This window comes from Podarcis erhardii (genome assembly GCF_964252035.2).
Source record: "Podarcis erhardii genome assembly, chromosome: 8".
Taxonomy (NCBI): domain Eukaryota; kingdom Metazoa; phylum Chordata; class Lepidosauria; order Squamata; family Lacertidae; genus Podarcis; species Podarcis erhardii.
Genome location: NC_138499.1, coordinates 39,615,320 through 39,643,202, shown reverse-complemented (window position 1 = coordinate 39,643,202; position 27,883 = coordinate 39,615,320). Strand labels below are relative to the sequence as shown.

The window sequence follows — 27,883 nt, the reverse complement described above, 5'->3', positions numbered from 1 at the left end:
TGCACAAACCTCCCTCTTTAGTTTAGGGCAATTGTGCTGGGAGCGACATCCTGTTTTGACTCACAAGCACGGCATAGTGCTGAAGGTCGTAAAATTGCCCCAGTGCCACAACCCTGTCTATATGGTTTTAAAAAATAAAACAAAACACTTATTTTCTCATGTTTTGCTCACAGCATCTGGTATTATATTGGAATATTTATTCATGCTACAATGTAGTACACTTTCAGAGCTCAATACATATCTGTGTCTTGCCTGGGTAGCTGGCTCCTGTAGCACCATGCCCATGTTTTATTCTGACATTTTAGCTTACAAGCTGAAATCTTAAAACTTGAATCATGTAGTAACAATAGTTTCCAACATCAGCTCAAGGACCTTAACTTCAGAACTTTAGAAACAGTAAGCCCAGATGTACTGGAAACAGTTCAGTTCAGCTCCAATTATTTCAGGGATTCTTCTCCCCCCCCCCCCCACACACATACCTTGTCTTGTTTGCTTCACTTTTCTTTAACATCTGAGTCCAAGGCTCAAAACAGTAGCTTTTGCTTTTCAAAGGGTGACTTTCAATCAAGGCAACAAATAACATATTGGAAAACTGTGTTTTCTAGCATTGCAGCTAACGTTTGCCCTTGCGGAGAAGCTGTACCAGTAAACATGCAAAATTCTAGCCATTAAATGAAGCCATCAAAATTGCACCTGAAAATTTTATGTCAAAATGAAAATATTCAATTTTTAAATACAACTTTTTTTAAAAAAAGAATTAAATTGATACTCCCTTCTGTGGTTAACTATATGAACGTGGGTGTTCTTGTGTTGTTGTTTTTCCTTTCCATTATTAATCCTCAGGTTATTTCCAAAAAAATCCTGTGCTATGTTAATAGTTATAATGGGTAGTAATTGACAATTTATGAAGTGGAATTTATTTATTTATTTATTTATATTAGTTACATCCCAGTGCAGCAGAGAAGTACAGTGATAAAACTACAAGTATAAAGGTTTTTGCTGTTTTTCCCCTCCTTTCATAGGTAACCCTACAACATCTAAAGAGTGGAAAAATTCTGAATTTTTCAGCAAACAAATGGTTGTCAAGGGGCAGAGGGAATGGAGATACTCTGTGTGAACTTCCAGTAGTGGAAAAAGGAAGAAGCCTTTATCCATGTAATAGCATATTCTTTCTTCAAAGAACCATAATAATTAATATTACAACTATTACCAAATGAGATGGCTTTCACAAAGATCATTGCACACAACCCTGTCAATGCCAACCACTCATTCGAATCAGAGGGGCTTCACAATAGTATCCATGTTTGTTTGTTTATTTATTTGATTTCATTTATGAATCGCTTTATGAAGCACCAACAGAAACAAACTAAAAGCAATTACGCACCCACCCACCCACCCACCCACCCACCCACCCACCATGTATTTACAGAAGGTGCTGCCAACCTTTTCGAAACTGTTGTGGGCACAACAATGTGTATGTACCACAGTTATGCATGCACCATGTATGTACCATGTGGGAATATGGTCATTTGTCCATAAGAGCATGGGCAAAAGTTTATTATCGCAAGGATGATTTCATAGCTAAAAGCATCCTTGGAGCATGATCAACGCGTGGAGAGCTCATGCTGCCCGATGATTGGCCCACGTAAGCGTAGCCTGATCAAATACGTGGTCTGGTATGAGAACATGAGACTAATGTATTGTATTGTCTTTTATCTGCTGACTGAGGCAAAGCTCTCTCCTTGAATTTGTATCTTTTCGTGGACACACAATAAAGGTTGGGGCTACAGCAGCTTCTGGGAGAGCTGCGGTCAGATTTCTGCAACCCATCTTGGTGTGAGACTGATTATTTACGGATGGCGAGCTGGTTCTCGTCAGTACCACATGTGCATGTGTGGACATGCACAAAAGAAAATTTATTTCAAGCCTGGCCCCAGTGGTGTGAGGAGCAGGAGGAATAGAACTTGGTAGGTCCCAGGGAGGGCCTCTTATGTGCCCCATGAGTGCTAGGTTGACGATGCATGCTGTGTATTTAAGCATGAGCCTGAAGGTTAAGTATAACATGACATTACACTCAGTTTGTATGGTTTCAAATTATTTGCATCTTTTAAAATGTTGGATGTCTTCTCTAGCTGTGAGTTACCAGGTTTATGTGTACACGGGGCACTTGGAAGATGCTGAAACAGATTCTTCTGTTTATTTATGCATATATGGAGAAAGAGGAGATTCTGGTTTGAGACTTCTTCACAAATCTGACAAGGCGGTGAAATTTCAGAGAGGAATGGTAAGCCTGCTGAAGAGAATCAGTATACTCCCATTTCAGACCAAATGAAAGTGGTTTTAATACACAGCATACTTAACACTAGGTTCTGAAGGAAATTGAGTCAAATTTTGAATCACTTTCTTTACTAACACTTGGTAAACTAGAATACCTTGCATACCTTTTTTGAGAGAGAATATCAGTATCAGGAAAAGTAGGATCCTATAAATAACTGATAAAAGAAATTGAAGAAAAAGAGAAAAGAGAAAAATAAGGCAGCGAGAAAGACTTTTGGGATGGTTGTGAAAAGTGAAGAAAAGGTAGACGAGAGAATGTGATAGTTCAGGTTAACTGATTTGTTCATGTGGCTTGCACTTTCAGTATCTTAGAAATTTACCTGTGGAATCGCAAGCCAAACAGTGCAGGCAGAATCAGAAAAGCTCTATTAGTCACATTTCTAGAAACTCTATTTTAAGTTGAGAACCTCAGTAAAACTTCCATTAAATAATATTTCTGAATGGGAATAGAATCATAATTTCATATGTTTTGATCAGATAGATCATCTCAATGTGTACCATTGAAAATGGGGATATTCCTCAATCCAGCACTGTTATTTGAGGCTGAGGCTTCAGCTAGAAGTGGTTCACCAGATATGGCTGTTCCTGGAGAGGGAGAGCTAATCCACAGTAATTCTCTCTCATCTTCCCCACTCATAATAATAACTTCCTCTGTAATGTTTTGGACTGTTGTTGAGATATTTTATAGTTCTTTGTTTAGAAGGGATATAAAGAGAGACTAATTATTACTAACAAGAAGATATTATTTCCTTTTGAAGCCAATGGGAATTCTTGCATGAATTTTGGGAAGTGGTTATTCAAGCTTTCTTAATAGTGTTTGCAGCATAATGTTTCAGCACTGAGCTGGTTGTGACCTTTGGTTATTATTGACTGCATAAATGTATATGGAACCTGTTTCTTGCCTTTTAGGTCGATCGGTTTGAAATACAAGCTGTGTCACTTGGAAGACTACAGAAGGTGCTGTTGTGCTGCAAGGCCTATAGCATGTCACAGTATTGGTACTGTGAGAAAGTAGTCATCAGAGAACCTGAGAAAAACTCAGAATATATTTTCAACTGTGAAAGGTTGTATTTCATTAAAAGTCTTCATCTAAAAGTAACTTTCCCAACACCTTATTTCCTAAGTGGATGCTAATGCCTCTTTAAAAGTTTTAAATTGATTACCTTTTTTTAAAAAATTACAACTTTGAAATACAAACAGAAGCAGTGATGGAGCCTTTGGACCATCTCATAAGTACTATAAAAGAAGCAACTTTGCATTTCTGTATGGAGTTTGAAAGGTTTTTAGATTAAAGATCCAATGGAAATGGGATGGCCTTTGTCTCATTCCCACGCAGAACTAGGACAGATGGGACTACAGTAGGACCTTCCCTCCCTAATACAGAAATACAATACCCTTTTCAACACAAGCTCCCACACCTGCTCTAACAAATATTACCCCATTGTTTCCTTTTCACCCAGCTACCTTATTCAGTAAAAACTCATCCAGCATAGACCATGTCTTCCCTACCACTCTTAACCTGTTGACTGCCAAGATATTTCTTGCTGCCAAAATGCGTGACTTTGAATAACCTTTAAGAATTTCAGCTAACTGTTCTTTTGTCTGGTTTTATATTTAGAAGCCTAACGGTTTTTTATCTTTAGTTTTGCATGAGCAACATGTGCATATATAGTAATCAGTCCTTCACAATATCTAGCACTGAAGTAATCAGCCGCTTCATATATTTGATTAGCTAGGGCCCTTTCCTGCTTGAAGCTCAAAATCACTATCAGGGTACTGAGTTCTTTCATTTGCCTTCCAAATGGTTCTCTTCCAAGTCAAATGTACTTGTTGGTGTTTAGAGGATGCGTGATGCATTTTGCTTCCTTAAAACAGAGCTACCAAATGGCTCACTCCCCTGCTCAGGCCAAAACTTTAAAAAGCCTTGTCTCACCTTTCGGACCCCATTTTTTTTTGTCTTCATCCACTCACCTCTCACCATACATGGAGTCCGGTGCCCCTGTCTCATGGCAGGACCAGCTCTGGAGTCCAGACCGCAACAACAAGACTCTTTTCACTTCATGGGCCTTCCTTGCAATGGATCCCTTGGCTGTTGTACTGTTTTTCTCCATTCTGTGAAGTGAGCAGACAGATGTGGTTTGTCAGTCTGAAACATCTCTGATACAAAGCATCCTTGGAAAGGGAAAAATGCTTAGATAGTTCCAGATATGTATGCGCCATCTGGAGTTTCATTGGAAATTGAGTTTCTGATACTGCAGTTACCTTCTTTATGCTTATTGTGACCTACATGGCTCTGCTCCTGCTTAGGATGGGCTTATAATTGAAGTTTAGCAAAGCCATTGTATGATAGGGCAAATTAGCAGTACTTAGCGAGATAAAAGGTAGAGCATTCTATAATTCAAAGGGCTGTACCAGAATGAGATTTGTTTGCTGAAACCATATATTTATTTACCATATTAAAAGGTGACATAATGATAGTCATTTCAAAAAACTTAATATTTCTGAAATGGTCTGTTGTGTTTTGCATTGCTCCTGCAAGGGTGTGTTGCCCAAGCTTCCCATAAATTAAGGGCTGCTGTATGATAATTGCATGTGTTTCACATGCAAATATTTCATTATCAATGTTAAAAGCTTTGTGGGACTTATGGAACAATTCCTATCCTGTGCAACATGTTCACTTGAAGAAATTATCCCAGTTAGACTAATGCTATGTATGGAAATAACAAAACTTACTTCATTTTCTTTATTTCATTTTGTTTTTTCTCTTCTCCTACTCTCAGGTGGCTGCCATTTACCTCCCAAGGCACAGTTCATTCAGAAATAGAACTCTCAGCTCAAGGTAAATGATACAATTAAAATATGGAGGTGGAGGTGGAGATCCTAAACACGAGGGGAGTAAGCACCACTGAACACAGTGGGACTTACATCTGAGTAACATTGCATAGGACTGCTCTGTAAATCAATTTGCTGTTTGCACAAAGGAAAATGAAAGCCAAGTGGCCCACTTGATTTTAGAAGCTAGCAGGGTGGGGGTTATAAAACAATTGGGACAAAGGGAGAATTTCCAGGTTGGGGTGGGAGGGTTAAGCACCCCCTTCCTTCTTGCAATTTTTCTTTGCCTTTGCCCTCTGCTCCTGTATTAGCATAAAGATGGAAACTACGTAACACCAGGACAGAAACCCTTGTTTACCTTAAAACTTATAGTATGTGTCTTATCTGCAACTGCACAATAAGTTAGTTGTGTTGCTGCCGGTAAATGCAATGCAATGCCCCTTTCACCTCTGGCCTTCCAGCTAGTAATGATTCATGAGCATATGTACCAACAGCTGACATGACTTTCCTGCCTTCTCTTCATCCCTGCAAATCACTGCATATGACCTTGCCTTGCATAGCTATTCTATGGTAATAGCAGCAAGGGGGCATCACTGCAGGAGTACCAGTGACCAGCCAATGATCAGTTTCCACTACAGGTATAATGGTTCAGGTATTTCTGCACCTATACCTCCAGATCTTCTATACTGCAGTGAGTTATGGGCAGAGCATAAAGCAGTAATTATCACTTATTTAGTGTACCATGTCAAAGGACCATTTTTGGTTACTGTTTTCAAATGCTTCTACAATCCCCATATTGGTTTGTGAAAGAATACATTTTCCTCTGTAAAAGCAGAAGTGTTAATATATGAACACCTCCTCCCTCCTTCTACTTTTCATTGTAACCTGACAACTCTATTATTAACTGCACTGATGTTTTATTTTTGGCAGAAATGCAAATAAATCATCAGCTGAAAATGCAAGAGGAAGAAAATGGTAAATTCATCTTCTGCTTTCTATCATTTAATCAAGACTAAGGCTGAGCTGAAATGAGTAGGGGTGGGCTTTCTGTGATTATTTCCAAAGTCTCACCTTTGAGGGCAGGGGGATTGCAAACTGGGGTGAAAATGTTCATAGTTCCATTACCTCCACAGTCCCCATTCCTGCCCTCAATTTGAATTAGCCTTTTGATGTCATCATAAATTCAAATCTCATCACAAAGTTGATTCAGAAAGTGTACAAGGCTTTCTACTTTCACTCTGACCTTGTGACGTTGTGTTCATGACATGATCCTGGATTGGCTGGGATCTCATTAACAGGCACTTGAAGAAAAAATAATAATGGCGCCAGGCAGCAGATTGGACAGAAAAGCAGCCCCACCTAGGAGGTGAACAGTAGTGACTAAACTTAATCACATTTAAGTGCAGCAGCAGGTGGGTGGAATTTGTATCCTAGAATGAAGAGAATGTGTGATTTGGTCCATCTCGGATCCTGTAAGCACAGTTGAAGTAGTATCCTGCATTGGCCCCTAAACTGATGAACATTTAATATATTGTCAAGAGAAAGTTTTGAAAACATGTATTCCTAATATGCAATTATATTCCACTATCTTTATTTCAAATGCAGTCTGTCTGATGAATTGATAATTATATTCGAACCTATTATGCAAAAATATGTGCAAAATGACAGCTTACTTATGTAAACATCTACATAGATGCATAAATAGTATTTTCAAACAATTAGCTTTGTCTTCAGTACTTGCATGTATTTCTAAGAAGAGATATTATTTCTTTGACAGTGGAGTACCTTTTTATGGATCATATCTGTTTTAAATTAGGCGGCTGGCATCAGGTACACACTCACAGACCTACTCATAGTCAAGTGTTACAAGTGTTTGTAACCCCATGCCCAAAATCACAATCTTCTGCAGTATCCCTACTTTCAGGCATGTGCTGCCATCTATTCACATTCCCAGATCTTCAAGAGCACCAATTTACAGATGGCATACATGTGACATTTGTAGAATGCAGCCGCTGAGTGGCAAGTGATCCCAGTCCTTGCCGTAATATGTAGATTCATTTATTTGTGTCAAAAGAAATCTAGGGTGCATGCTTGGCTTTTGCCTGCTTCTCCAGTGGCAGGGGGAGATGAGGGAAAGACTGGCAAGCTACTGAGAGAACAGGAGAAAAAATACACAGGGAAGAATGCACCCAGGAGGCACTTACTTGCAGGATGTTAGGGTCTTCAATCCATAGGGTTGAGTTGAGGATAAGGTGTTCTCCTCTGCTGAAAATACCAGCTCTAGGAAATAGGAAAACTTTGGCTAAGGCCAAAGCTCTGGTTGACATAGTGGAGTGAGCTTTCTAACAAGAGGAAGGAACATCTAACAAGTTATTTAAAATATTTATGTGATGCTTTTCCAAGTCGCATTGTGGCTTGCAAAAAGAGAGAGAGAGAGCAAACATTTTAAAACATAATAAGTATAATACATAATTGACTGGGAAGACTAAACCATCTACCAGTGAGGCACTGCCCCATTTTCCACCTACGTGGGCGTGGAGACCATCAAACCCTCAGCCACTCAATCCCTCTCTTGCGATAAAGAAGACATTCAAAGGAAAGCAAAAGTGGGCGAAAAGAGAGACTGTGATTCCAGACTCCACCTTTGTTCACCAATTAACAAGCAAAAGGTTTTTCCCTCCCTATTAATATAGCTGAAGTACACACTGTGACATTTATTACTAACAAGTCTGTGGGTTGGTATTTTATTAATTGTGTTTGCTCTCTGCAGACTGAATTGTAATTGCTAAATGGAGGCTGCTGCAAATAAAGGCAGAAAATCTCTAAAGTGATTGAAGTGAACATAATTTCTGCTTTTTGATGTAGGAATGCAATACTAGACAGTAGTGATCTTACCTAGTCCCAGTTAATTATGTTTGTATTATCCTGCTAAATTCTAGATACTGTAAACTAAGGGATACATGTAAGCATGCAGGGGGTTACTTAGAAATGTCATTGTCCAGCCAACTGCAATTACAAGCAGCTAATCATATGCAATGCATTAGTGTTAAAGGTGCATGATGCTTTCCCTCTAGAACAGGTATGGCCAATGTCTAGGTGTTGTTGGTCACCAGCTGTCATCAGCCCCATCCAGTATGGGCAGTGGCCAGGGATGTAATCCAACCATATCTGAAGAGCACCTCATTGCTCTAGAATCTAATGCAATCTTGCCTTTAAATATTTATTATTATCCAACGCAACCTTTGTCTTCAGCATTTTCTCATTCACCCATCTCTCCTTTGAGCACCACCTTCCCTATTTAATGGAACAATTACTCCTGTTCTGTAAACTTAGTGATGCATTGTTTGCAATAAAGCCAGTATTACACACATCTCCAGGCACATGGCAGTCCCCGAGATAAAACTGCTCAGTCAGTGGCACTCATTTTCATTTTGTTTTTACCTGCAGGAGAAGATTGGAAAATCACTGTAGTCACTGGATGTTTTGAAACAGCTGGCACAACAGCAACTGTGTCCCTGTATGCTTATGGAGAAAATAAGGCTTCTGGTCCTCTTATTCTGGGATCTGGGAAACACCAGCTGTTTAATCCCCACAGTACAGATACATTCAAGGTACAATTACACTGCGTATAAATAATGGAGAGTTTACTTACACAAGCTATGCAGAACAGGTTTATTCCAAGGTGAATAAGTAATAGATACTTAAAATGATTTCATTGTAATGATTTCAGTTCCACATTTCATTTTCTGAATTGTTCATTGATATGGCGTGCAGCATCCCTGGGAGAATAGAGTAATTGTATATTTATGGCAGTAATCAACTTAACAGTACATTACTAAGATTAGTGTTCAAGCAGATGATTCAAGTCCAGGAAGATTGTAAGCCAATATTGGATATCTACTTCCCCATTCCTTTCTACCTCAGTACAGTGTTATTATACTGACTTCAGGATTTTAAGATTACAGCCTGCCAGGACTGAGCCTGACCTGGTGACTGAACCGTCCACTTCAGCCACTAGTCCTCAAGCTTACAGGCATCCTTATCCAGGAATCACCCACAATTTTGAACATGACAATCAGAAAACAGATCCTAGTTTTGAAGCAGCCAATAGGTCACCGAGGCAGCATCAACTACCCATATCTTCAGTTGTTTGACACCTATAAAAAAATCTGGCTGCTTCAATCTCCATTAGCAATTGTGAACTAGGATGCTGTGGTTATTCTACATTAATAAAGCATGCCATCATTTCTCTCATTTGGCTTTATGAGCCAAAAGCCACATATAACCCCCTTTCACCCCTTTCCATTTCTTAAAAAATTAAATGTGCAAAAGGTATATAGTTTATTTTTATAGTAGAGATTTGATTTTCTGGTTTTGGAATTAGAGTGAGGGAAATGGAAGGGAATTCTACTCCCTTCTCTGTGTTGTTGATATGTTAAAATACTTGTTTTAGATGTAAGAAATGTTGACAGTGATGGATAGGTAAGTACACTTATTGCTTGCAACAGTGAAATGAAATGTAAGAAGACAGAAGGGATGCCTCTCGTCACTGTACTGTGCTGACAGTAATGTTCTGAAGGTTAGTAAGTATTGACAGAATGTCTTGCATAAGCAGTGGCTGCATAGGTTTAAGCTGTCTGCCCCTTCAGAACACATCACATAGCTTGGCACATATCAGTGCAGTTGGCAATCTGTGCTTAAGATAGTTTTGGAACTGAAATAGCAGGTGATAAGGAATGAAGTGTTTTACAAAGCTCTGTTGTGGGATGTTCAAATGATGCCTATTGTAAAATAATTCTGGGACCTTGCATAGATTTTCAAAAGAGCCAGTGTGGTACTCCAGATGTTGCTGGACTCCAGACCCAATCAGCTCCAGTCAGGATGGCCAAAGGACAGGGATAATGGAAATTGTAGTCCAGCAACACCTGGAGGTTACCATGTTGGCTATCCTTGGGTAAGGATTCAAAAGAGACTGGGAAATATAAATGCTTAGGTGTTTAGAGGTTTCTTTAGCTGTTTTTTTTTAAAAAAACCCAATAACAACAACATGCGAGTTCTTCTGTACTGATAGAGTGAAATATTGTTTATATTGGCAGAAGAAATCACCTTAAGTGTAAATAATATTTCCCAATATCTAGGAGAGCAAGGAGATCTTTCACAAATCTTTCACATATGAGCTCCTCCTGAATGTAATCTGAAACCAAAGTGATATGCAGACTTGGAGTCCATAAATATGATGAAGTTGGATCAATGAAATATTATAGGGGGGAGGGGAATCACAACATTCCAAATTAAAGCAGGAAATCAGCTCCATGTTCAACATACTGTGTATACTTTGGATGGCTTCTTTCTTTGTTTGGCAATCATTCGTAGCTGAGTAAGATTGTCTTCCATGAACATGGTCTTGACAGTATGTCCATAGGTGACTGTGGAGGCCATTTCTGGATCCACATAATAATAATAATAATAATAATAATAATAATAATAATAATATCTTTATTGTCATTGCCCCCTCTCAGGGACAACGAAATTACTTGGCTGCTCCATCCACCCAGATAGGGCACTCCACTCAAAATCAGAACAACAATATAAAACACTAATTAAAACATGTCCTTCCACAGTGGGGATATAGGTTTCCAGGTGGGAGTTGATGATGGTGAGGGTTTGCCAAACATGCCCTCCTCTAAGCTCATTTTTCCCTTTCATCCTGAGTTTCTTTAAAGTCCATGACACCTTTGGTACGGGCTATTCTCCAATGGGAGCACTTGCAGGCCAGTGTTTCCCAATTGCTGGTGTTTATATTATATTTTTAAAAGATTTTCCCTGAGAGGGTCTATAAACCTCTTTTGTTGACCACCAGCATTACACTTTCCATTTTAAAGTTTGGAATAGAGTAGTTGCTTTGGAAGACAATAATCAGGCATCTGAACAACATGACCAGTCCAGCGAAGTTGGTGTTGAAGAATCATTGCTTCGACATTGGTGAACTTTGCTTCTTCCAGTACACTGATATTAGTTTGCCTGTCTTCCCAAGTGATGTGTAATTTTTTTCCGGAGACACCGTTGATGGAAGCTTTCAAGGAGTTGGAGATGGATGGATGTGCATGCAGAGAGACAGAGCATTGGAATACTCACCCCTCTCCAGCACTATCAGATGGAGATATTTCTCACCCCTGTCACATACAAAAGAGGCATATGCACTGCTGGGAAAGCAGTGTAAGGCAAGGCTCCATAGATCTTGATGGTTCCATAGCCATACAGAGTGGTGCTGCATATGAAGTTTCACTGAGAATTGGGAGCTAGAACTACTCCTACCCACTCTGCACAACTGTGACTTCTCCTTGGATGATGAAACAAAAGAACCAGTGAGAAAGAGAAATTTCGTCTGCAAAGGCAGCAGACTGAATGAATCTCCTTACTCCTTACTCTCTTTACCAGTGGCAGAGTAATATAAGTAAAGAACAGGAAAGCAGAATGACATGATAAGGTTGTTAAAAGATGGTCTCATGGGACCACAGCATATGGGAGTTGTGTGATATGACCTTCTAATGCTTCTTAAAGCTTAAAAGCAGCATGTGTGGGGGGAATTTCCTTCAGTGCAGTGATACTGGGGTAGAGGATGCCCAATTCCCAAAGTGAAATCCTCCCACCCCATCCTGAAACTGTTAATACATTTAACCCTGGGACTCAACACAATGGACACAAAGTGAAAACTGGATTCTGTCTATGCTTGATACTTGCAGAAGAAAAACATATTCACAGTGAATCAAAGCCACCCTACCTTCTTGACTATGAACTCCAAAATGCTTCAGATCAAGTACCTGGAGCAGCACTGGTCCACTTAACTATTGTCTTGGTAATGCCTTTGAGGTTGGAATTCTTCTCAATTAAATCATGGGGAAGAAGACAGCAATCTTTCTTGCTAATATGGTATGAATGAGCAGGCGGGGTTTGGACAGGAGATTGGAAGACATGGATCTCTGATTGGGTTGGAGACCTCAAGGTGTGAACTCACATGCTTCAGCCCCCTTTCTCAAATACATTGTTCTTCTCCAGTGGTCAAATCTCCAGTTGCACATTGGAGAAGGTGGACTGGTCACAGTATCATTAGTTTTAAGGCAACTCCTCTCTGGAGTTTTTCTTTGCTCCAAGGCTTTTGAAGATTTGCCAAATGCTGTCAAAATGGATATACTCAGACTTTCTCCTTTATATAATATTTAGATAGTTCTTAATACAGAGGCCTTACAGTTTGTATCTTAAAAAGGAATGCCAGTAGTGTTCTTTAGGTTTCCCTAGTTTTGCCCCTTTTTCATTTTTTTAGGGTGCTTCCAGATGGGAGCTTCATTCTCAAACTGATCATTGAGTTATTCCAAACAGGTCATTGGCAACAGGGTTTTTTCTTTTTTTTGGGTCCCCCCTCCCAAAGGGTAAATCTGGATGAAATGGGAGAAAATATGGGTTGGCTAATAATAATAATAATAATAATAATAATAATAATAATAATAATAATATTTTATTTATATCCCGCCCTCCCCAGCCGAAGCCGGGCTCAGGGTGGCTAACAACAATCAAATAATCAAACAATCAAATAATCACACATTCTAAAAATATTTCATTATAAAAATTAATTAAAATCAAATTAATGGCAACCGATTAAGCAAAATTCTTATTGATGCTAGTTATGTCATAGTGGATGCTGCAAAAAACTTGTATGTGTGAATACTTCTGTCCCCACAACAAACTCCTGTCTGGAAGCACCTTAGTATCACATCAAACTGAAAACTACCTTTGCAGCCAAAATAATGTCCTAGGACCTAGAGCAATGTTTATCAACATTGCAAATAACTGTAGACTCAGGTAATGTAAAAATAGTCTTTTGATGAAAGATTTGTAAATGCTTCTTAGAATTTGCATTATGCCTCTGAATGCCAGTTGTTAGTTATTGCAGGTGAGCAGAGTGCTGATACAGTCATGTCCAGACTCCCCACAGGTATCTGGTTGGTCACTCTGAGATAAGGATGCACTAGATAGTGCATTGGCCTGATCCAGCAGGCTTGTCTTATGTTCTTATGTCTCATGCCATAGCCGCGAACAATTGTGGAAATAAAATCAAGAATTTGGATAGTTGTGTTGGTCATTAACAAAAAGGGGGGAAATAGCAAAATATAATATACTTAACAAATAAAAACTGTTTAGTGGTGCAGAGCTATTGGGAGAGCCTTTTCATCTACACCACACCACAGATGACACTCCTCTGAGAGCTTCCTCATTGGCAAACAACTGCATTTCATGAAGTCCAAACTCCTGAGATGTTGATGTACTAACTGACTTATAAGTAAGATAGCTTCTTCCAACCTTAAACTGCAGCAATACTAAGCACTACATTTTGTACGTCCTTTCAGAACTCATCACATGCCACTGAAATGTCTGACTGAATTTCCAAGAGAAAATACACATTGATTTGTTGGCAAGGAAATACGCTGCAATTATTTATAAATTTGGAAAAAATATTAAGTCTGTTTTTAATGTGAGAACAAGTTGAACTTTCTCCCACAAATGTTTCTTCTTCTTTAGATACAATTTAATCATTAATGGAAACCATGTTCTATTCCTTCCAATCTGGTGATACATTTAATTAGATTTGCTTACTGAACAAGGTTTCATTTTGACCAGGGACTTTTGCTGTATGGACACTGAAGAAAGTGGAAGGAGGGAGGAGGAAAAGCATTGATGGAGTGTGCACTTCCTTAGGATCAGATAGAAAATATGCCTCTCCCACTCACTAGATTACACAACTGTGGAACCTTTCTCCTTTCTCCAGTGATGCTTGCTCAAGCAATAGCCTGACCAGTGTAGTCCATGCATTGGTAACCTCAAGGCTGGATTGCTACAATGAGCTCTATGCGGGGCTGCTCTTGGGCTTGGTTTGGAGCTGGTCAGGGTGCTTATGGCTTGACAACATGTGGTACCATTGTTAACATCTGAACTGGCTGCCCATCTACTACCAAACCAGGTTAAAGGTCCCCTTATTACTCCCTGAACAACTTAGGTCCAGGGTACCTTAGGGACTGCTTAAAGCCTTACATCCCAGCTTAATCACTGAGGTCATCTGCAAGAGTTTTGTTGGTTGTCCCCCAAGTTGGCAAAGCACATTTGACATCAACATGAAACAGCTCCCTAGTCCCTTCTCAGAGTTAAAATTCCCAGAGTTCCCTGGCAAGGGGGATGGATTGTTAAACCACTCCAGGGATCGTAGCTTAGGAGGGATAAATGGTTGTCCTAACAATGCTCAGCACCCTTATCAAACTACAGCTCCCAGAATTCTTGGGAGGAAGCCATGATTGTTTAAAAGGGCATCAAAGTGCTTTAAATGCACAGTGTGAATGTGGCCTCTGTCTACTAAGGATAATATTTGTGTTAACTACTCTGAGCAAATATAAGCATATCCTCTTATTTCAGAAATACAGTTTATCTGGTGTACAATAGCAAAAAGGCTAGCAGATTTCATATGATAACAAGCAACTGTCAGAAGTAATTCCATGTAGTAATTTCAGATGTATGCGCAGTGTTTCCCCTGGTAACAAAATGAAAGCTAAGGAGTGTTTGCCTTTCGCTAAAGTTCATGCTGAGCATGACTACTGTGTTTGTACTTCAACAGGAGGAATGCTTTGGAGAGGTAGGCTGTCAAGTACATACATTTAGGACTACTGTCCAAATGCTGCCTGTGGCCATATTATGGCAAAACACAGGTCAGAATCCCCAGCTACCCCCAGTTTTAGCATCACATGCTATAACTGAAAGAGGAAAGGGGGTGCTGACTTGATGAAGTGTGCTTTAGTGTTCTGAATAGAAGAACTGAGCCTGCACTAACACTCTTAAAAGGCTGCAGTGCACCATTCAAAACCAAAGACATTTATGTCAGTTTGTCTGTTTTACAGACTATTCCTTGCCTGCAGGCACATCTTGTGTAATCTGCCATGGTATATTCTGTAGAGAGTTAATGTTTCAATGATTGCCTTGAGGCACTAGGTAGGAGTAGATTAGTTCTGGTTCTTTCTCCGTGATTTTTTGGGCAGCACCTCCATTGGCCTCTTTTACCCTGGATTATCAAAGTATGGTTCTGCTGTCACCCAGACCATGGCTTCAGGCTTCATAATTTTACTGGGGTTAAGAATTTTCCCATCTAACTGTGTGGCAAGAATATCATATTTATTTTTCCTGCAGTGTGTTCATTGTGTTTTCATTTTCTATCATTTGTTGTCATGGACATGTTTAAGCGTGCTTATGAAGGTTACAGTTACTTAGCACACTCCTTTCACAGTCCAGGCCAAAGTGGAGTTTGTATCTATTTTCTGTATTCTGCATGACACAATGCTTGTGTTTTTTAGTTAAAATGCAATTCACTAGTAACTCCCATGAATAAAACGCCTGCACCTTCTTTTTTTGGTAAAGGATTTTAAGGGTGCTGTGAAAATTAGTGTTGTATTTCATGTTGAAATTTGTCCACTTGGTGGGCCAAATTAGATATCTTTTTTCTTTTCATTTTCTAAAGTTGCTGATAGTTTTGAGAAAGTGAGTGCAGAATACTTGAACCTACCCACTTGTCAAACTCCTCCCGCATGGCTGTGGGCCCAAATTATACGGGTTCCTACAACATGCATAAAATACCCACACTGGGAAGAGGAAGAGAGGTAGATGTCACCTATGGCACCACTGGAACCAGATCTGCTGCTGCTCCTTCCTCCACCTCCACCTTTGGCAAAGGATGGTTGGCCCTGCCTGTAATGTAGGCATCACACACAGGTTCAAGAGAAAGGATATCCATAGCTGTGGGACTACCATAGAGATGAATTTCTATCACATGGCTGCCATCCTTGCTAGTTTGTGGTGTGGGTACACTTGGAACTCAGCTAGATTGGTAAAGAAAAAGCATTTTACAGTGGTACCTCTGGTTATGAATGCTTCAACTTACGAACTCCACTAATACGGAAGTAGCTGCTCTTGCTTGCGAACAGAAATCACGTGTCGGAGGCGCACGCACAGCGGAAGGCCCCATTAGTGAAAGCGTGCCTCAGGATAAGAAAGGTTTCAGCTTAAGAATGGACCTCTGGAACAAATTAAGTCAGCAGTTTGAATCCCCGCGATGGGGTGAGCTCCCGTTGCTCGGTCCCAGCTCCTGCCAACCTAGCAGCACGAAAGCACGTCAAAGTGCAAGTAGATATATAGGTGGGAAGGTAAACGGCATTTCCGTGCACTACTCTGGTTTCGCCAGAAACGGCTTAGTCATGCTGGCCACATGACCCAGAAAAACTGTCTGCGGACAAACGTCAGCTCCCTCGGCCAGTAAAGGGAGATGAGCACCACAACCCCAGAGTCGTTTGCAACTGGACTTAACTATCAGGGGTCCTTTACCTTTAAGTGCTACTGGAATGAATTTTTTTTATTGTTTCGACTGCGGCAGACCAACACAGCTACCTACCTGTAACTAAAGTTTACAATGTGTTTTCCTGAAATGCTTCTTTGATGTGTCTAGAGCCAGCCTAGGAGAGCCTCCTAAGCAGATCTTAAAGTGCAAGCAGGAAGGTACTGGTGCAGGCAGTCAAATAAATAGCTTTTATTTTATATATCACTCATGGATGACTTACTGCGCTTAGGGGGGAATATGATTTGTATACTTCTTTGGTAATATGTACTAATTAGGGGAGTTTTGTGATGGGCGAATGAATTATAATGGACCAATGAACTATAATAATAGCTTTCGCTATTTTATTATTTTGCAGATTAATCTAAAAGATGTTGGAGAGCTGTATAAAATCCGGATTGGCCATGACAGTAGTGGACCAGATCCTAGTTGGTACCTTGATGAGATTAGAATGAACTCGCCATTGGACCAAGAAATTTGTTTACCTGTCAACTGCTGGCTCTCTGAAAGCCAAGGTGATGGAGAAACATGGAGAGAAATAGCAATAGGGAGGCCTAACAAAGCACTTCTACCATGTGAGTATATAATTACATATATTAAGCTACACGTTTAAAGGACTGAGCTCCACTGAGCATCTTTTATGATTCATCATTGCAAAGAAGTGAAACCAAAATAAACAGCAGAAACTGTTAGAACGTAAGTTGTTACCCTTTCCCCTTCTCTTTCAGGCACTGTTCCTGGAGTTATGACCAAAGTGTCCTTAAGCTCAATTATTTGTTTTAGCAGCTTCTTGCTGTTTAGAGAGAGAGAAACAGAAGTTTATTCAAAGAGTTATGACCTTCAATTTCACTGGTCGGATCTGGATGGGTTAGCTTTTCACTTTTATTAAATATAGTTTAATTGACAAGAAAAGAACCTGTGTGGTGTAATGGTTAGACTGTAAGGCTAGGAGTGGGGAGATCTGTGTTTGAATTCCTACTCAGTCATGAATCTCAGTGGATGACCTTGGCCCATTCACTATCAATGTCACAGAGTTGTTATGAGGATGAATGTGTGTGTGTGTAACTATTTATACCACCTTGTGCTCCTTGAAAGTAAGCCCAGATATAAATGTAATAAATATAGAAGAAAATAGTAGTGCCTCCTGGTGGGAATACATGTGCTATCAGTTAGGCAAATGTTATTCAAGCTGAAGTAAAACATCTGAGGGTATTCAGAGATTCAAAATACAGTAAGTTTATGTTTGGCGTCCTGGTGTACAGAATTATTTATAGAATCCAGGAATTGTAGGCCTAGAAGGGAAATGAAAGGCACCAAGGTCAAGCTTCTGCATACCAGCTTAACATCATGGACTAGGACATTCATAGTATAAAGTATACCACAATAAGAATGAATGAGAAGATGAAGCCCAGGAACTATTTGTAAGGCAGGATAAGTACAGTAGAATTCACCTAAGATCACTGAAAGGAAGGTGAATGAGAACTTTGTGAGGCCAAAGTGGGAAAGCATTCCATGTGAACATCAGCTGAACATGGGACCAGTCTGTTCTAAAAGGCAGACAAGTGCTGCCCCCAAGGAGTAGGTGATAGCCCTCTGCTGCTCAAAAGGGAGTTGAGTTCAAGTCCTCACATCTGGAGTAGTGGAGACAGGCACCATGAGAAATCCAGTGTTAGCTGTGCTGAAGTTTATTATTTTTATACGTAATCGTATTTCTACCATACCATATTTAGCTTTATTGTAAGCTGTTTTGTGAAGGCTTTTTGCCTTGAAATGTAGGGTGTACTGTAAATAAACACTGGAATGAATGAATGAATAAAAGCAAAATAGGTACTGCACAAGAATTCATACAGAGATATTGTAGTAGGTACAGTCTGTAGCCATTCTCTTGATTCAGCTGGAACAAGAACTTGTGCAAGCTGTTGCACCCCCAGATGAACATCTTTGGTATCCTTCATGAGCAGAAGACAGCTTCTATATGCAGAAGGGCACCTTTGGATCCAGCCCAATAATAATGTTTTAGAGTAAATGAGTTTTCATTGTGGCCAGTATTTTTCATTGGAAGTATTTTTTTCAAAGTAGAACATTTGTTCAGCTTTATTAATAATGGTGTTATAATGGTATATTTATATTTTCCTTCTCTGGCACATTATACTTATTGAAATATATTTGACAAATAAATGCAAATGGAAACATTATATTGCTGTTAGACAAGTCCTAAATTCATAAGTTTATGACTTCAAATTACCTATTGATTTTTGGTTCATTTCAATTGAATATCAATAGACAGCCCAACCAAAAACTTTTGCATTTCCCCCCGCTGTCTCTGAGAAGGAAACTTTTGCCATCTGCATTCCTATTTAAAATGGATAATTGCTTAGAAGCACCAAATGTGCAGCCTTTATAGGTTGTTATATTATAGAAAACAAATGATGTATTACATGATATATAATTACAATCCAATATAAATTTCAGATCAATCTGGATATTTTTCCAGCAATCCATTCACTTAATTATAAAAAACTTATTTTGTACAAAATATGAAGTAGTAGAATAAATTATATTTCATAAATTCAACTGAGGTGTTAGTAGGCTTCAAGTTGCTACTGTCCTTACTTCATTATTTATTGCTGTAAGATCTTGCTTCTTTTTATATTCTGCCACAATGGAACCATAAAGCTTGAAGATGGTTTTAATTTTTCTGTCCTTGCTGTGTGATTTCTCTGTCCGGCTATCTCTAGATAATGGTAGTTCTTTTTTTAAACATAATATTTGACACACCTTCATATTTCTCTGCATCTTGCATTGATAGGTTCTCACTTTTTGATTGTCTTCTTTCATTATACCAGTCATTGCAAAATGCTGACAATGAAATACTATTTCTCCAGAATCTCTGACCCAGCATGGTATGTTTTCCCCAACAATGTTAGTTTTGTATTCTTCATAGATCAAGGCTTATATTATTTTGCCTATAATTCCATGCCATTGAATTTTTCATCTCCCTGTCATGCTTTGTGTCTGTCTGGACCTTTATGTCTCATTTTCATATCCAGGTTCATTTTTATTTTTGCTTTTTAAATCTTTCCAGAAATCATTTCCTAGTAGTTTTATATGTTATTTTTTCCACTCTGTTTGACAACTGATTTGTGATCCTTAAATCATAACTCACATACAGGTAGACTTGAAGAACTGCAGCATTAACCTTGAACTTGGTTTGAACATTGTAATGTAGTTCCTAGTAGGAGAGTTTGAACAATCATATATCAGCATTATAATCTGATGTAAGAATCCTTTTGACTGCACATGCAGCCCCTTTGCTTCTCCCTCTCTGGTGGGCACAAACAAATTCAAATGTCTTCCACTAATCATAGGTTCTTGTTTTGTTTTTTCTTTGGATCAAGCCAGGATATTAAACCATCTTCATACCACTATTTAATATGCTGGCTTCTTCCAAAGCTCATCAACCATGGTTTCCTATATTGGACAATATGGGAATCTATGGTTAGCAGAAGAATTCCTGGTTTATTTGATCCTACTATAAAAAGTGGGGAGTAAGACTATGTGCTGCTTTTAAAGGCTACAAATGGCTGCTTAAAATTTATTTTTTTAGATAATGTATATATTGTTTCACATTTTGAAAAGAAAAATATCTAAACAGTACATGACTATTCCAAACAGCACAAAAAAGGTTACATTTTTTAAAAAAAGAAAACAATAATAAATACAATGCATTATTTTAAATGATAAAAATTTAGCAGTCAGTAAGAAAACAGAGTAACCTTCCCAGGGGTGCGAGCTTGAATAAAATATTGAGGAGTCAGGTAAGCCCCACCCCACATAATCAATCACATGATGTGGCGCACACACACCATTTGAGTGACAATGCCCATCAACTTTGGGGGGCCCAGCTCCCTCAAATATTTTAATGGGAAAGCAGAATGGAACTTCGGCCCTTGGGAGTTGGCTCCTATGAACCCTCCTAAGTATCAAAATAGGCCTGGGTAAATAAATGAGGTTTTAAAAGACATTTGAAACATATAGCTGGTGGGGTTTCATGCACCTGTTTTGAGAGGAAATTCTGGAGTGTTCTTATTCAAGACATGATTATCTGAATGTGGTCATTGTGGCAAATGTTTAACAAACTGCAAGAGATACATTAATAACTAGAGACCTGCAGTTCAAGATCTGGCAGTGAATTTAGATCTTTATTTAAAAGTTAGCATTCCTGTCTTCTAATCTCACTGACTCAGAAATGCCTAACCTTCGCCCTTTCCTAGTCAACCACTTCTTAATAGTTTGATTCTTCCTGAAGGTTCCATGATATAGCAGAAGCCAATTTCTGTCCATTTTTAGACCATTGGTTGAGGGAACTTAATTAAGGTTACTCTTATTTTTTCTAGACTGAGCTCAACAGATTTTAAAAGGCCTGTTCTTGTGTCCCTAACCGTGACATTTTCCCTAGAGCACCTCATCTTTTGCTACCATTGAAACTACCGGTACATAGGGCATTGGTTTGACTCACCAGCAATTATGATGTTTGCTTTTATAAGCGTGCAAAGCATTTGAAGGAAAATACTGTTCAAATGCTCAGAGTAAACCTGTTATTGCTATATGTCCAATAAAAGTATACTAAGTTTGTCCCAGCAGATGGATTTAAGTTCAAAGACTGTCAGTCTGCATAGCAGGGACTTTCAAGATAATGTTTTCATGAGTTTGCTTTTAGAGTGCCCTGAATTTTTCAGATACACTTCAAAATATTGCAAAATGGCAAGGGGGAGGGAAATGAAGTGGGAAAAGAAAAAAAATTTCCTAGTTCTGTTTGCCTTTTCAAATAGTCAAGAAATAGCTGATTGGAAGGGCAAAGTGGGCAATCATTGGCAACCTATTAAAAAAGAAACCTTCGTTCTTGGATTTCCCCTTGCTTCATTTAACAGATTCCTGTTCTTCCTTTGCTCTTTTGCCTAGTGATGTGGTGATTTTGTTTCTGTGTGATATAAGAGCTTGATTAATGCTCACCTTTAAGAAATGAATCTCACATTTGAATCTCATATTTTCTTTAAAATAAAAATAAAAATCACCCCTTTTCACTCCAGGAAGCACCATCGTGATATTTACATTAATTGACTTAATTTTTGCCCTTCATTTCTTTTTCATGATCTTGTATGCTTCCAGATGAGTGTCTAAATATAGTGTCATTTCTGCACGCTAAAACAGCATCTGCAGATTTGGGTTTTATCCTGTGAATGGTATTTGCCTATATTATTTCCCATTTGACTGAGGATATGGCAATACCCTGTTTCCCTGCAGTTTAATGTAATGTCACTGAATTCACGGTACAATGACCTCAAACTGAAGAGCCAGGAATCAGGCCCTGAATTATGATTGCAATATATTATATATTGCTATTGGTTACTGCTGCAGTACAAGGAAAAAAATAGGCATTTTAAACCATTACAATATTGTTTCTCCTGTGCTGATAAATAGTGGTTTGGGGAGAATTGGAGTGTTCCAAACCGCTTACAGAGGAAGTCGGGGGGGGGGGGGGAGAAAGAGACATGTTTCAATCCCATGAGCAGCTACACTCATAAGATTTGCTGCTAAGACTAAATAACCAATGAAAAAAAGCACCTTCTTTCAGCAGGGTTGAGTGAAACTGCACTCTTAAGACCTCAGGTCTGTTCACATCATCAAAATGTGTTCAGAAAATGTCTGTGTCCCTCCTTCCCCCCAAAATTCCGCATGCTCAGAGGACGTGGGAATGTATATAGAACTGTATTCCTATAGACTCTTCCATGCAGCTGGGAAGTGAGCATGCTCTGATCCACTTCTTATAGTAAGAAATCACTTCTTCATTAACAAAACAAAACAAAACAAAACAAAACCTGGCATCTCAGACCAAGTGTCCTTGAACAAGAGAACAAAAATTCTTTTTAAGGGCCCAGTGTCAAAATGAGTATGCAGAGTGTCTTTTTCCTATAACAATAAGAAGACTTTCAGGAGTCAAAAGAGCACGTGCAGAGTGATTTTCCTGAATGACGCTATCTTTCTGAATACTACAGCTTATACAAAGTTAAGTAATACAGAATGCACACCAAGGCTTGTTTGTTTGCCTGTCCTAGTGAAGAGAGTGGGCAGGGGGGTGCATTGACAGTTGGAAGGCAACGCCCGGAGAGCAGGAGGAGAAATGCATCTGGAGCAAATAAGATATGCAGGCTTGACTGATAAGCGAAAGGAGTGCACTGCCAAAATGCTCTGGCAACACCCAATGAGGCCATAAGGCAAAGGGGAGAATATGATATGATAAGTTACTGGTGGTGGGGTGGTTGGGAGGTGCTGCTAGGGTATAAAAACTGCTTGCTTACGTGTTTTAGGCCCCCCCCCAGCCTTTGGAAATAATTCCGCTGGTGGCCTCTGCGCAGATCACAATAAACTTTTTCTCCGAAGCAACTGAATCCCTGGTGCTTTTTTTGTCACCTCTACGTCCTGGGTAAGCGGGCAAATGGATCCCAAGTAATTAAGGCTTCACTAGTAACGCACAAGGGAATGAATTTCTGTTTTACTTAGTAAAATTCTGGTTCAGTGACAACTTTAGAAGTGAGTAGTATTTTATTGGGAATGGGGGTACAACTAGTTAGCAGCTTTCTGCTCCTCTGGCCAGAGATACATATTTCAGCTGCAGCAGCATGTCACAACTTCTGCTTCTGCAGCTTAGAAACTTCATTAGTTAGAGGGCAGGTTAATACACCCAGTTTGTAATGTGGTAAGCCGTACCTGTCTGATATGCCCAGGCATTGTCATGTTACTGTGTAGATGTGTGTGTTTTAAGTCAGGCAACCAGGTTCCTGAAGTTTTCAAGTATGTGTGGAAAGTTGGTATTCGGTGCTCAGCCTAGAGTTCATGCGCCATCTGATTTGTTGACAGGTGATCAATATCAGTGAGTGTTGAGGCTGAAAGGGACCACACACATGGTCATCTGTTTGCAGTGGTGCTTGGTGCAATGTCCACAGTACATCCCACCAGCTCCTGCTCAGGTTTTTCAAGTGGCTGGTACAAAAAAAAAAAAATAAATCAACAACACATCTCTTTTCGAAGACCTGCATGTGACCTCTGTTTTACCTTAGGTGAGAATGGAGGGATCACTGCAGAAATCCTAGCTAAAAGTGGCCCGTCCTTTTAGCTAGCAATCAGTTTCATTCTCTCGTTTTGCAAGCTGTTCTGCCTCCAGCATTCCTTTCCTTAAGCATGCACAGGCTCAGACAGGCTTTAGTGTTAATATCAAAGGGATATCAAATACACTGTGATCAGTGTTAACAGAAGCTGACTTCTGGGTAAAGCTGTTACCACACACAAGCTCCACTAGCAGTTCTCAAGCCAATGAAGGCACCGGTAGATTTTTTTTGGGAAGCTGGTGTGCTTTTGGTGTCACTTGATGGTCACATGTAGAGTTCATCCTCTGAAGTGTGTCTGTGCATGAGTGAGGGGTGGTCTGAGGGAGGGAGAAGCTTCCCCTTTTCCCCAAGCTTTTCAGTACAATATTTCATAGCAGGCACTTGTTTATTAATGAATCATGATTTTTTCCCACTAACTTCACCATGGCAGCTGTTGTTTATTGAATCCTGTTAGTGTGTACAGAACTGTGAGTAAAAGATTTGGAATTTTCTATGCATCCAAAAAATTAGTTTTTTAATGGCTGCCTACAAACCGTGGCTGGAGCTATTAACCTAAGCCTTATTGTGTAGTAGCCAGCTGGAAAAGTCCAGTCCTGTTACTTCCAAGCAAAGTTGCTTACACCTTAAATGAATTGCTTGTTGTATTTAGGTACTTAGTAATTGTAGCCCCACAATTGTGGAACATTATGCTGTGTGATATTAGGCAGGCCTCATGCCTAGTTACAGCAAGCCCTCAACTTATGCAGGGGTTATGTTCCAGGGATCATACCTAAAAACAAAATCACATATGGTCAAAAAACATTGCTTCTGTGGTGGAAGGGGATTCCAAAGTCATCCCCCCCCCGAAACCTCACCCCCTTTTTAATTTTTGCCAAGTGTGTAAAGATCAATGAGCACGTTAAATGTGTGTAAATTGTGGGCTTACTGTATTTTCAAACAGGCATTTAAAACCTGCCATTTTACCTTGGCTTACAGAAACTGGGGGATCTGATTCTTTATTTGTATCCCTTTCTTCCTCCCAAAGGAGCCCAGGGTGGCATTATGTATCCTGTTGCTGGTGGCTGTATTTTGCTGCATTTTATATTGGATTGCTAATTTTAACAATGTGGGATTGTTTTATTGAGCTGTTTTAAAATGTGATCTATGGAATTTCATTGTTGTATTTCACACGAACTGCCTTGATAAGGATGTTATTCTTGAAAGGTGGTATAGAAATATATTAAATACAATAAATATAATAGCTTTTAAAGACTGTGAAATTTACCCAGAATTAAGTAACACTTTCAGTGGGGCTTAGTCCATGTAAGCCTGCATAGCCTTGCAGCCTAAGAATTTAGCACAGTAACGACAGTTGTATTACTAATTTCTGTATCCCTTCCAATTTCTCCAAGTCTCTGTCCTGAGCAGGAAATGAAAGCAAGTTTTAAAAAGTGTGGGTGTATAAGGCAAAGATAGAGACAGAGACAGAGACTGAGTCACCTCCAGACTGTCAATATTTTGCAGGAGGGATTCAAATACATGTTGGAAATTTAAGTTTGCACAGTTAAAGTGGATTAAATCACTCTGTTGCCCTAGTGCTTGAGCCACAAACTTCAAGTCAGTACAGAGCAGTATGAAGCAGTCTTTTGACAGATTATGGACATAATGGAAATGCCATGATAATAGTTGGTATTCAAGTAAGTTTTACTAAGAGTAGACCTATTGAAAGCAATCAACCTAACTTGGTGATGTTAATTGATTTCAGTGGGTCTGCCCTGAGTAAAACATAGTTGAATACCACATAGTAGTAATGCTTTTTTTCTCTTTCAGTGGTATGCTACAATGTCAGTGTATACACTGGAACAATCCCTGGTGCAGAAACAAATTCTAATGTGTACATTACCCTCTTTGGAACCAGAGGAGATTCTGGAAAACGAAAACTTCATAAATCAAGGACTAATAAAGTTTCATTTCAGCGTGGTCAGGTAAAGAAAAAGATGCTAAAAGTAATTGCAGTAATTACTACTACTACTACTACTACTATTATTATTATCATCATCATCATCATTATACCCTGCCCACCTGGCAGCGTTTCCCCAGCCACACTGGGCAGCTTACAACATATCTAAAAGCTTAATTAAAACATCATTCCTTTAAAACTTCCCTAAACAGGGCTGCCTTCAGCAGGGGCAAATGAATGCGTCGTGACACCCAGGGCAGGGCGTCGCTATATAAGGCATCGCTATGACACTCCTTCACTGGGACTGGTGTTATATGGTCCCGGCAGCTGCTCCCAGTAACCAGTCTAGCTGTCGTATTCTGAATTAGTTGTAGTTTCCAAGTCATCTTCAAAGGTAGCCCCACGTAGAGCGCATTGCAGTAGTCTAAGTGGGAGATAACCAGGGCATGCACCACTCTGGCAAGACAGTCTGTATTGAGGTTACTTAAACTTATGTAATTGTACTTGAGCATTATGTTCCAGTTAACTATGGGGAAGATTTATTATGTGGTGATCATCCACTCCATATGTTTCAAATGTAGAGATACAATATGGTGAAGTATTTCTTTTTCATAGTTAAAACACAATTACTTAAATGCTCAGTATTCTTTACATGAAGGATGGTAACCAAACCATTTTATTCTAGAACTTACTGGAACACACATTAGCCATGCTAAAAACCCACCAGAAATCTCCCTTCAACTGCCCCAGGGCCCTGGTCGCTAGAGCTCTTGAGCTTTTTATAAAATCTGGACTGGAGCTGCTCTAGACTCTGTTGAACTGGAGCACATAAATCACAGACTGGTGCCCTTAACATTGCAGTGATTACTATTTCAAATCAGCTAGGCTCACTTGCTCACTTGCAAGGGGAAGAAACCCTTGACATTTTGCCTGCCCCGGTAAAAGTACAGCAGTGATGGTTGGCAATGAAATTTTATATTTAATTTAAAAATAAATTCACAAAATTTATACTCCACTTTATCGTTAAAACCCCCCAAACAAAACAGTTTGTGATTCTCGTTTTTGTGTTTCTGCAGACTGATGTGTTCTCCATGATGGCTGTATCGCTTGGAGTTGTGAATAAAATTCTCATTAGCCATGATGGAACTGGTCCAGGTAGAACTAATTTCCTATTGACAGATCAGTTTCACAATCTGTTTGAAAGTGCATACGCATTTTCTTCTGTGTAGTTCCATGGTCTAAGATCAGACAAGATTTTTTTTTTCTTGCTGTATATAGAGCGTATAGTTTATTCATCTTATATAATAACATATATTTTATAAAGATAATGAAATTTTATAGAAGAACTTCAAGCAATGGTGAGCCTTCTCCCTTTGCATTAATGTTGACTCCTCCCATGTTATAGTTGTTGTTTTGTCTAAAGGCTTAATCATAATTTATGGAAAAGCATGTGCACTTCTTGTCTTTCACATGCTTCCCAATAAACACAGCAATATTTTAAGGTGATGTCCCCTTCTCTCCAAACATGGGGACATGTGGTAGACATGCACCAAGAAACTACGATTGGCTATTACTCTTGGTACATATATACTACATGCTTATGAAAGACATTGCTTTGTTAACCGTTACAGGTTTGTATGCAGTAGACATACACATCCGCGACATAAAATGTGAATCAGACCTATTTTTTTCTGTATGGAACAAACGTTTGATGTATTATATCCCTTTTTAAAAAGAAAAGTTCCACACTGATGAAGTAATAAAAATATATATTGCTTTTTCAAAGAGTGGAATTTACCCACAAATCAGTCAGTTTAGTGAACATTTTTGTTCAAATATTTCACCAATAAAGTAATTGCAGTGCAATCCTAGATGTGTCTACCCGATTCCCATTGTCTCCAGTGGAGGCTTCATCCTAAAATACCAAGATTGCCAGCTTGGAGCATCGAATCAGGGAAATGCTCAGCCTCTTAGTTTTTAAAATCCCAAAATATAACTTGTTAAAATATGATAAAATTGTGTGGGTATTGTGGAGAAGTTGTGTTGTATATGAGTTTGGATGTCACAGTCATGTAACCAGATTAAATAAAAAATGTGGTTTGGTTGCTGGGAAAAGTTAATACCCCTGCAATGAATGTATTTCTTACTGTAAACACATCTGAAATAAATATCAGCTGATAATTTATT

At 39.2% G+C, this 27,883-nt stretch overlaps 1 protein-coding gene across 4 annotated transcripts in view; it reads left to right on the top strand.

Moving 5' to 3' along the window:
• The window catches only part of RP1 (RP1 axonemal microtubule associated), a 188,696-nt gene that overhangs the window by 68,627 nt on the left and 92,186 nt on the right, over window positions 1–27,883 (top strand). For 3 of the 4 annotated variants that reach the window (XM_081873915.1, XM_081873912.1, XM_081873913.1), the window contains 9 exons: window positions 1,023–1,155; window positions 2,133–2,284; window positions 3,247–3,401; window positions 5,118–5,176; window positions 6,100–6,144; window positions 8,617–8,780; window positions 16,950–17,166; window positions 25,567–25,721; window positions 26,773–26,851. In XM_081873915.1, coding sequence (XP_081730041.1) covers window positions 1,023–1,155; window positions 2,133–2,284; window positions 3,247–3,401; window positions 5,118–5,176; window positions 6,100–6,144; window positions 8,617–8,780; window positions 16,950–17,166; window positions 25,567–25,721; window positions 26,773–26,851 — 1,159 coding nt within the window. The remainder of the gene's footprint in view (window positions 1–1,022; window positions 1,156–2,132; window positions 2,285–3,246; window positions 3,402–5,117; window positions 5,177–6,099; window positions 6,145–8,616; window positions 8,781–16,949; window positions 17,167–25,566; window positions 25,722–26,772; window positions 26,852–27,883) is intronic. The other variant, XM_081873914.1, reaches the window with a different exon arrangement.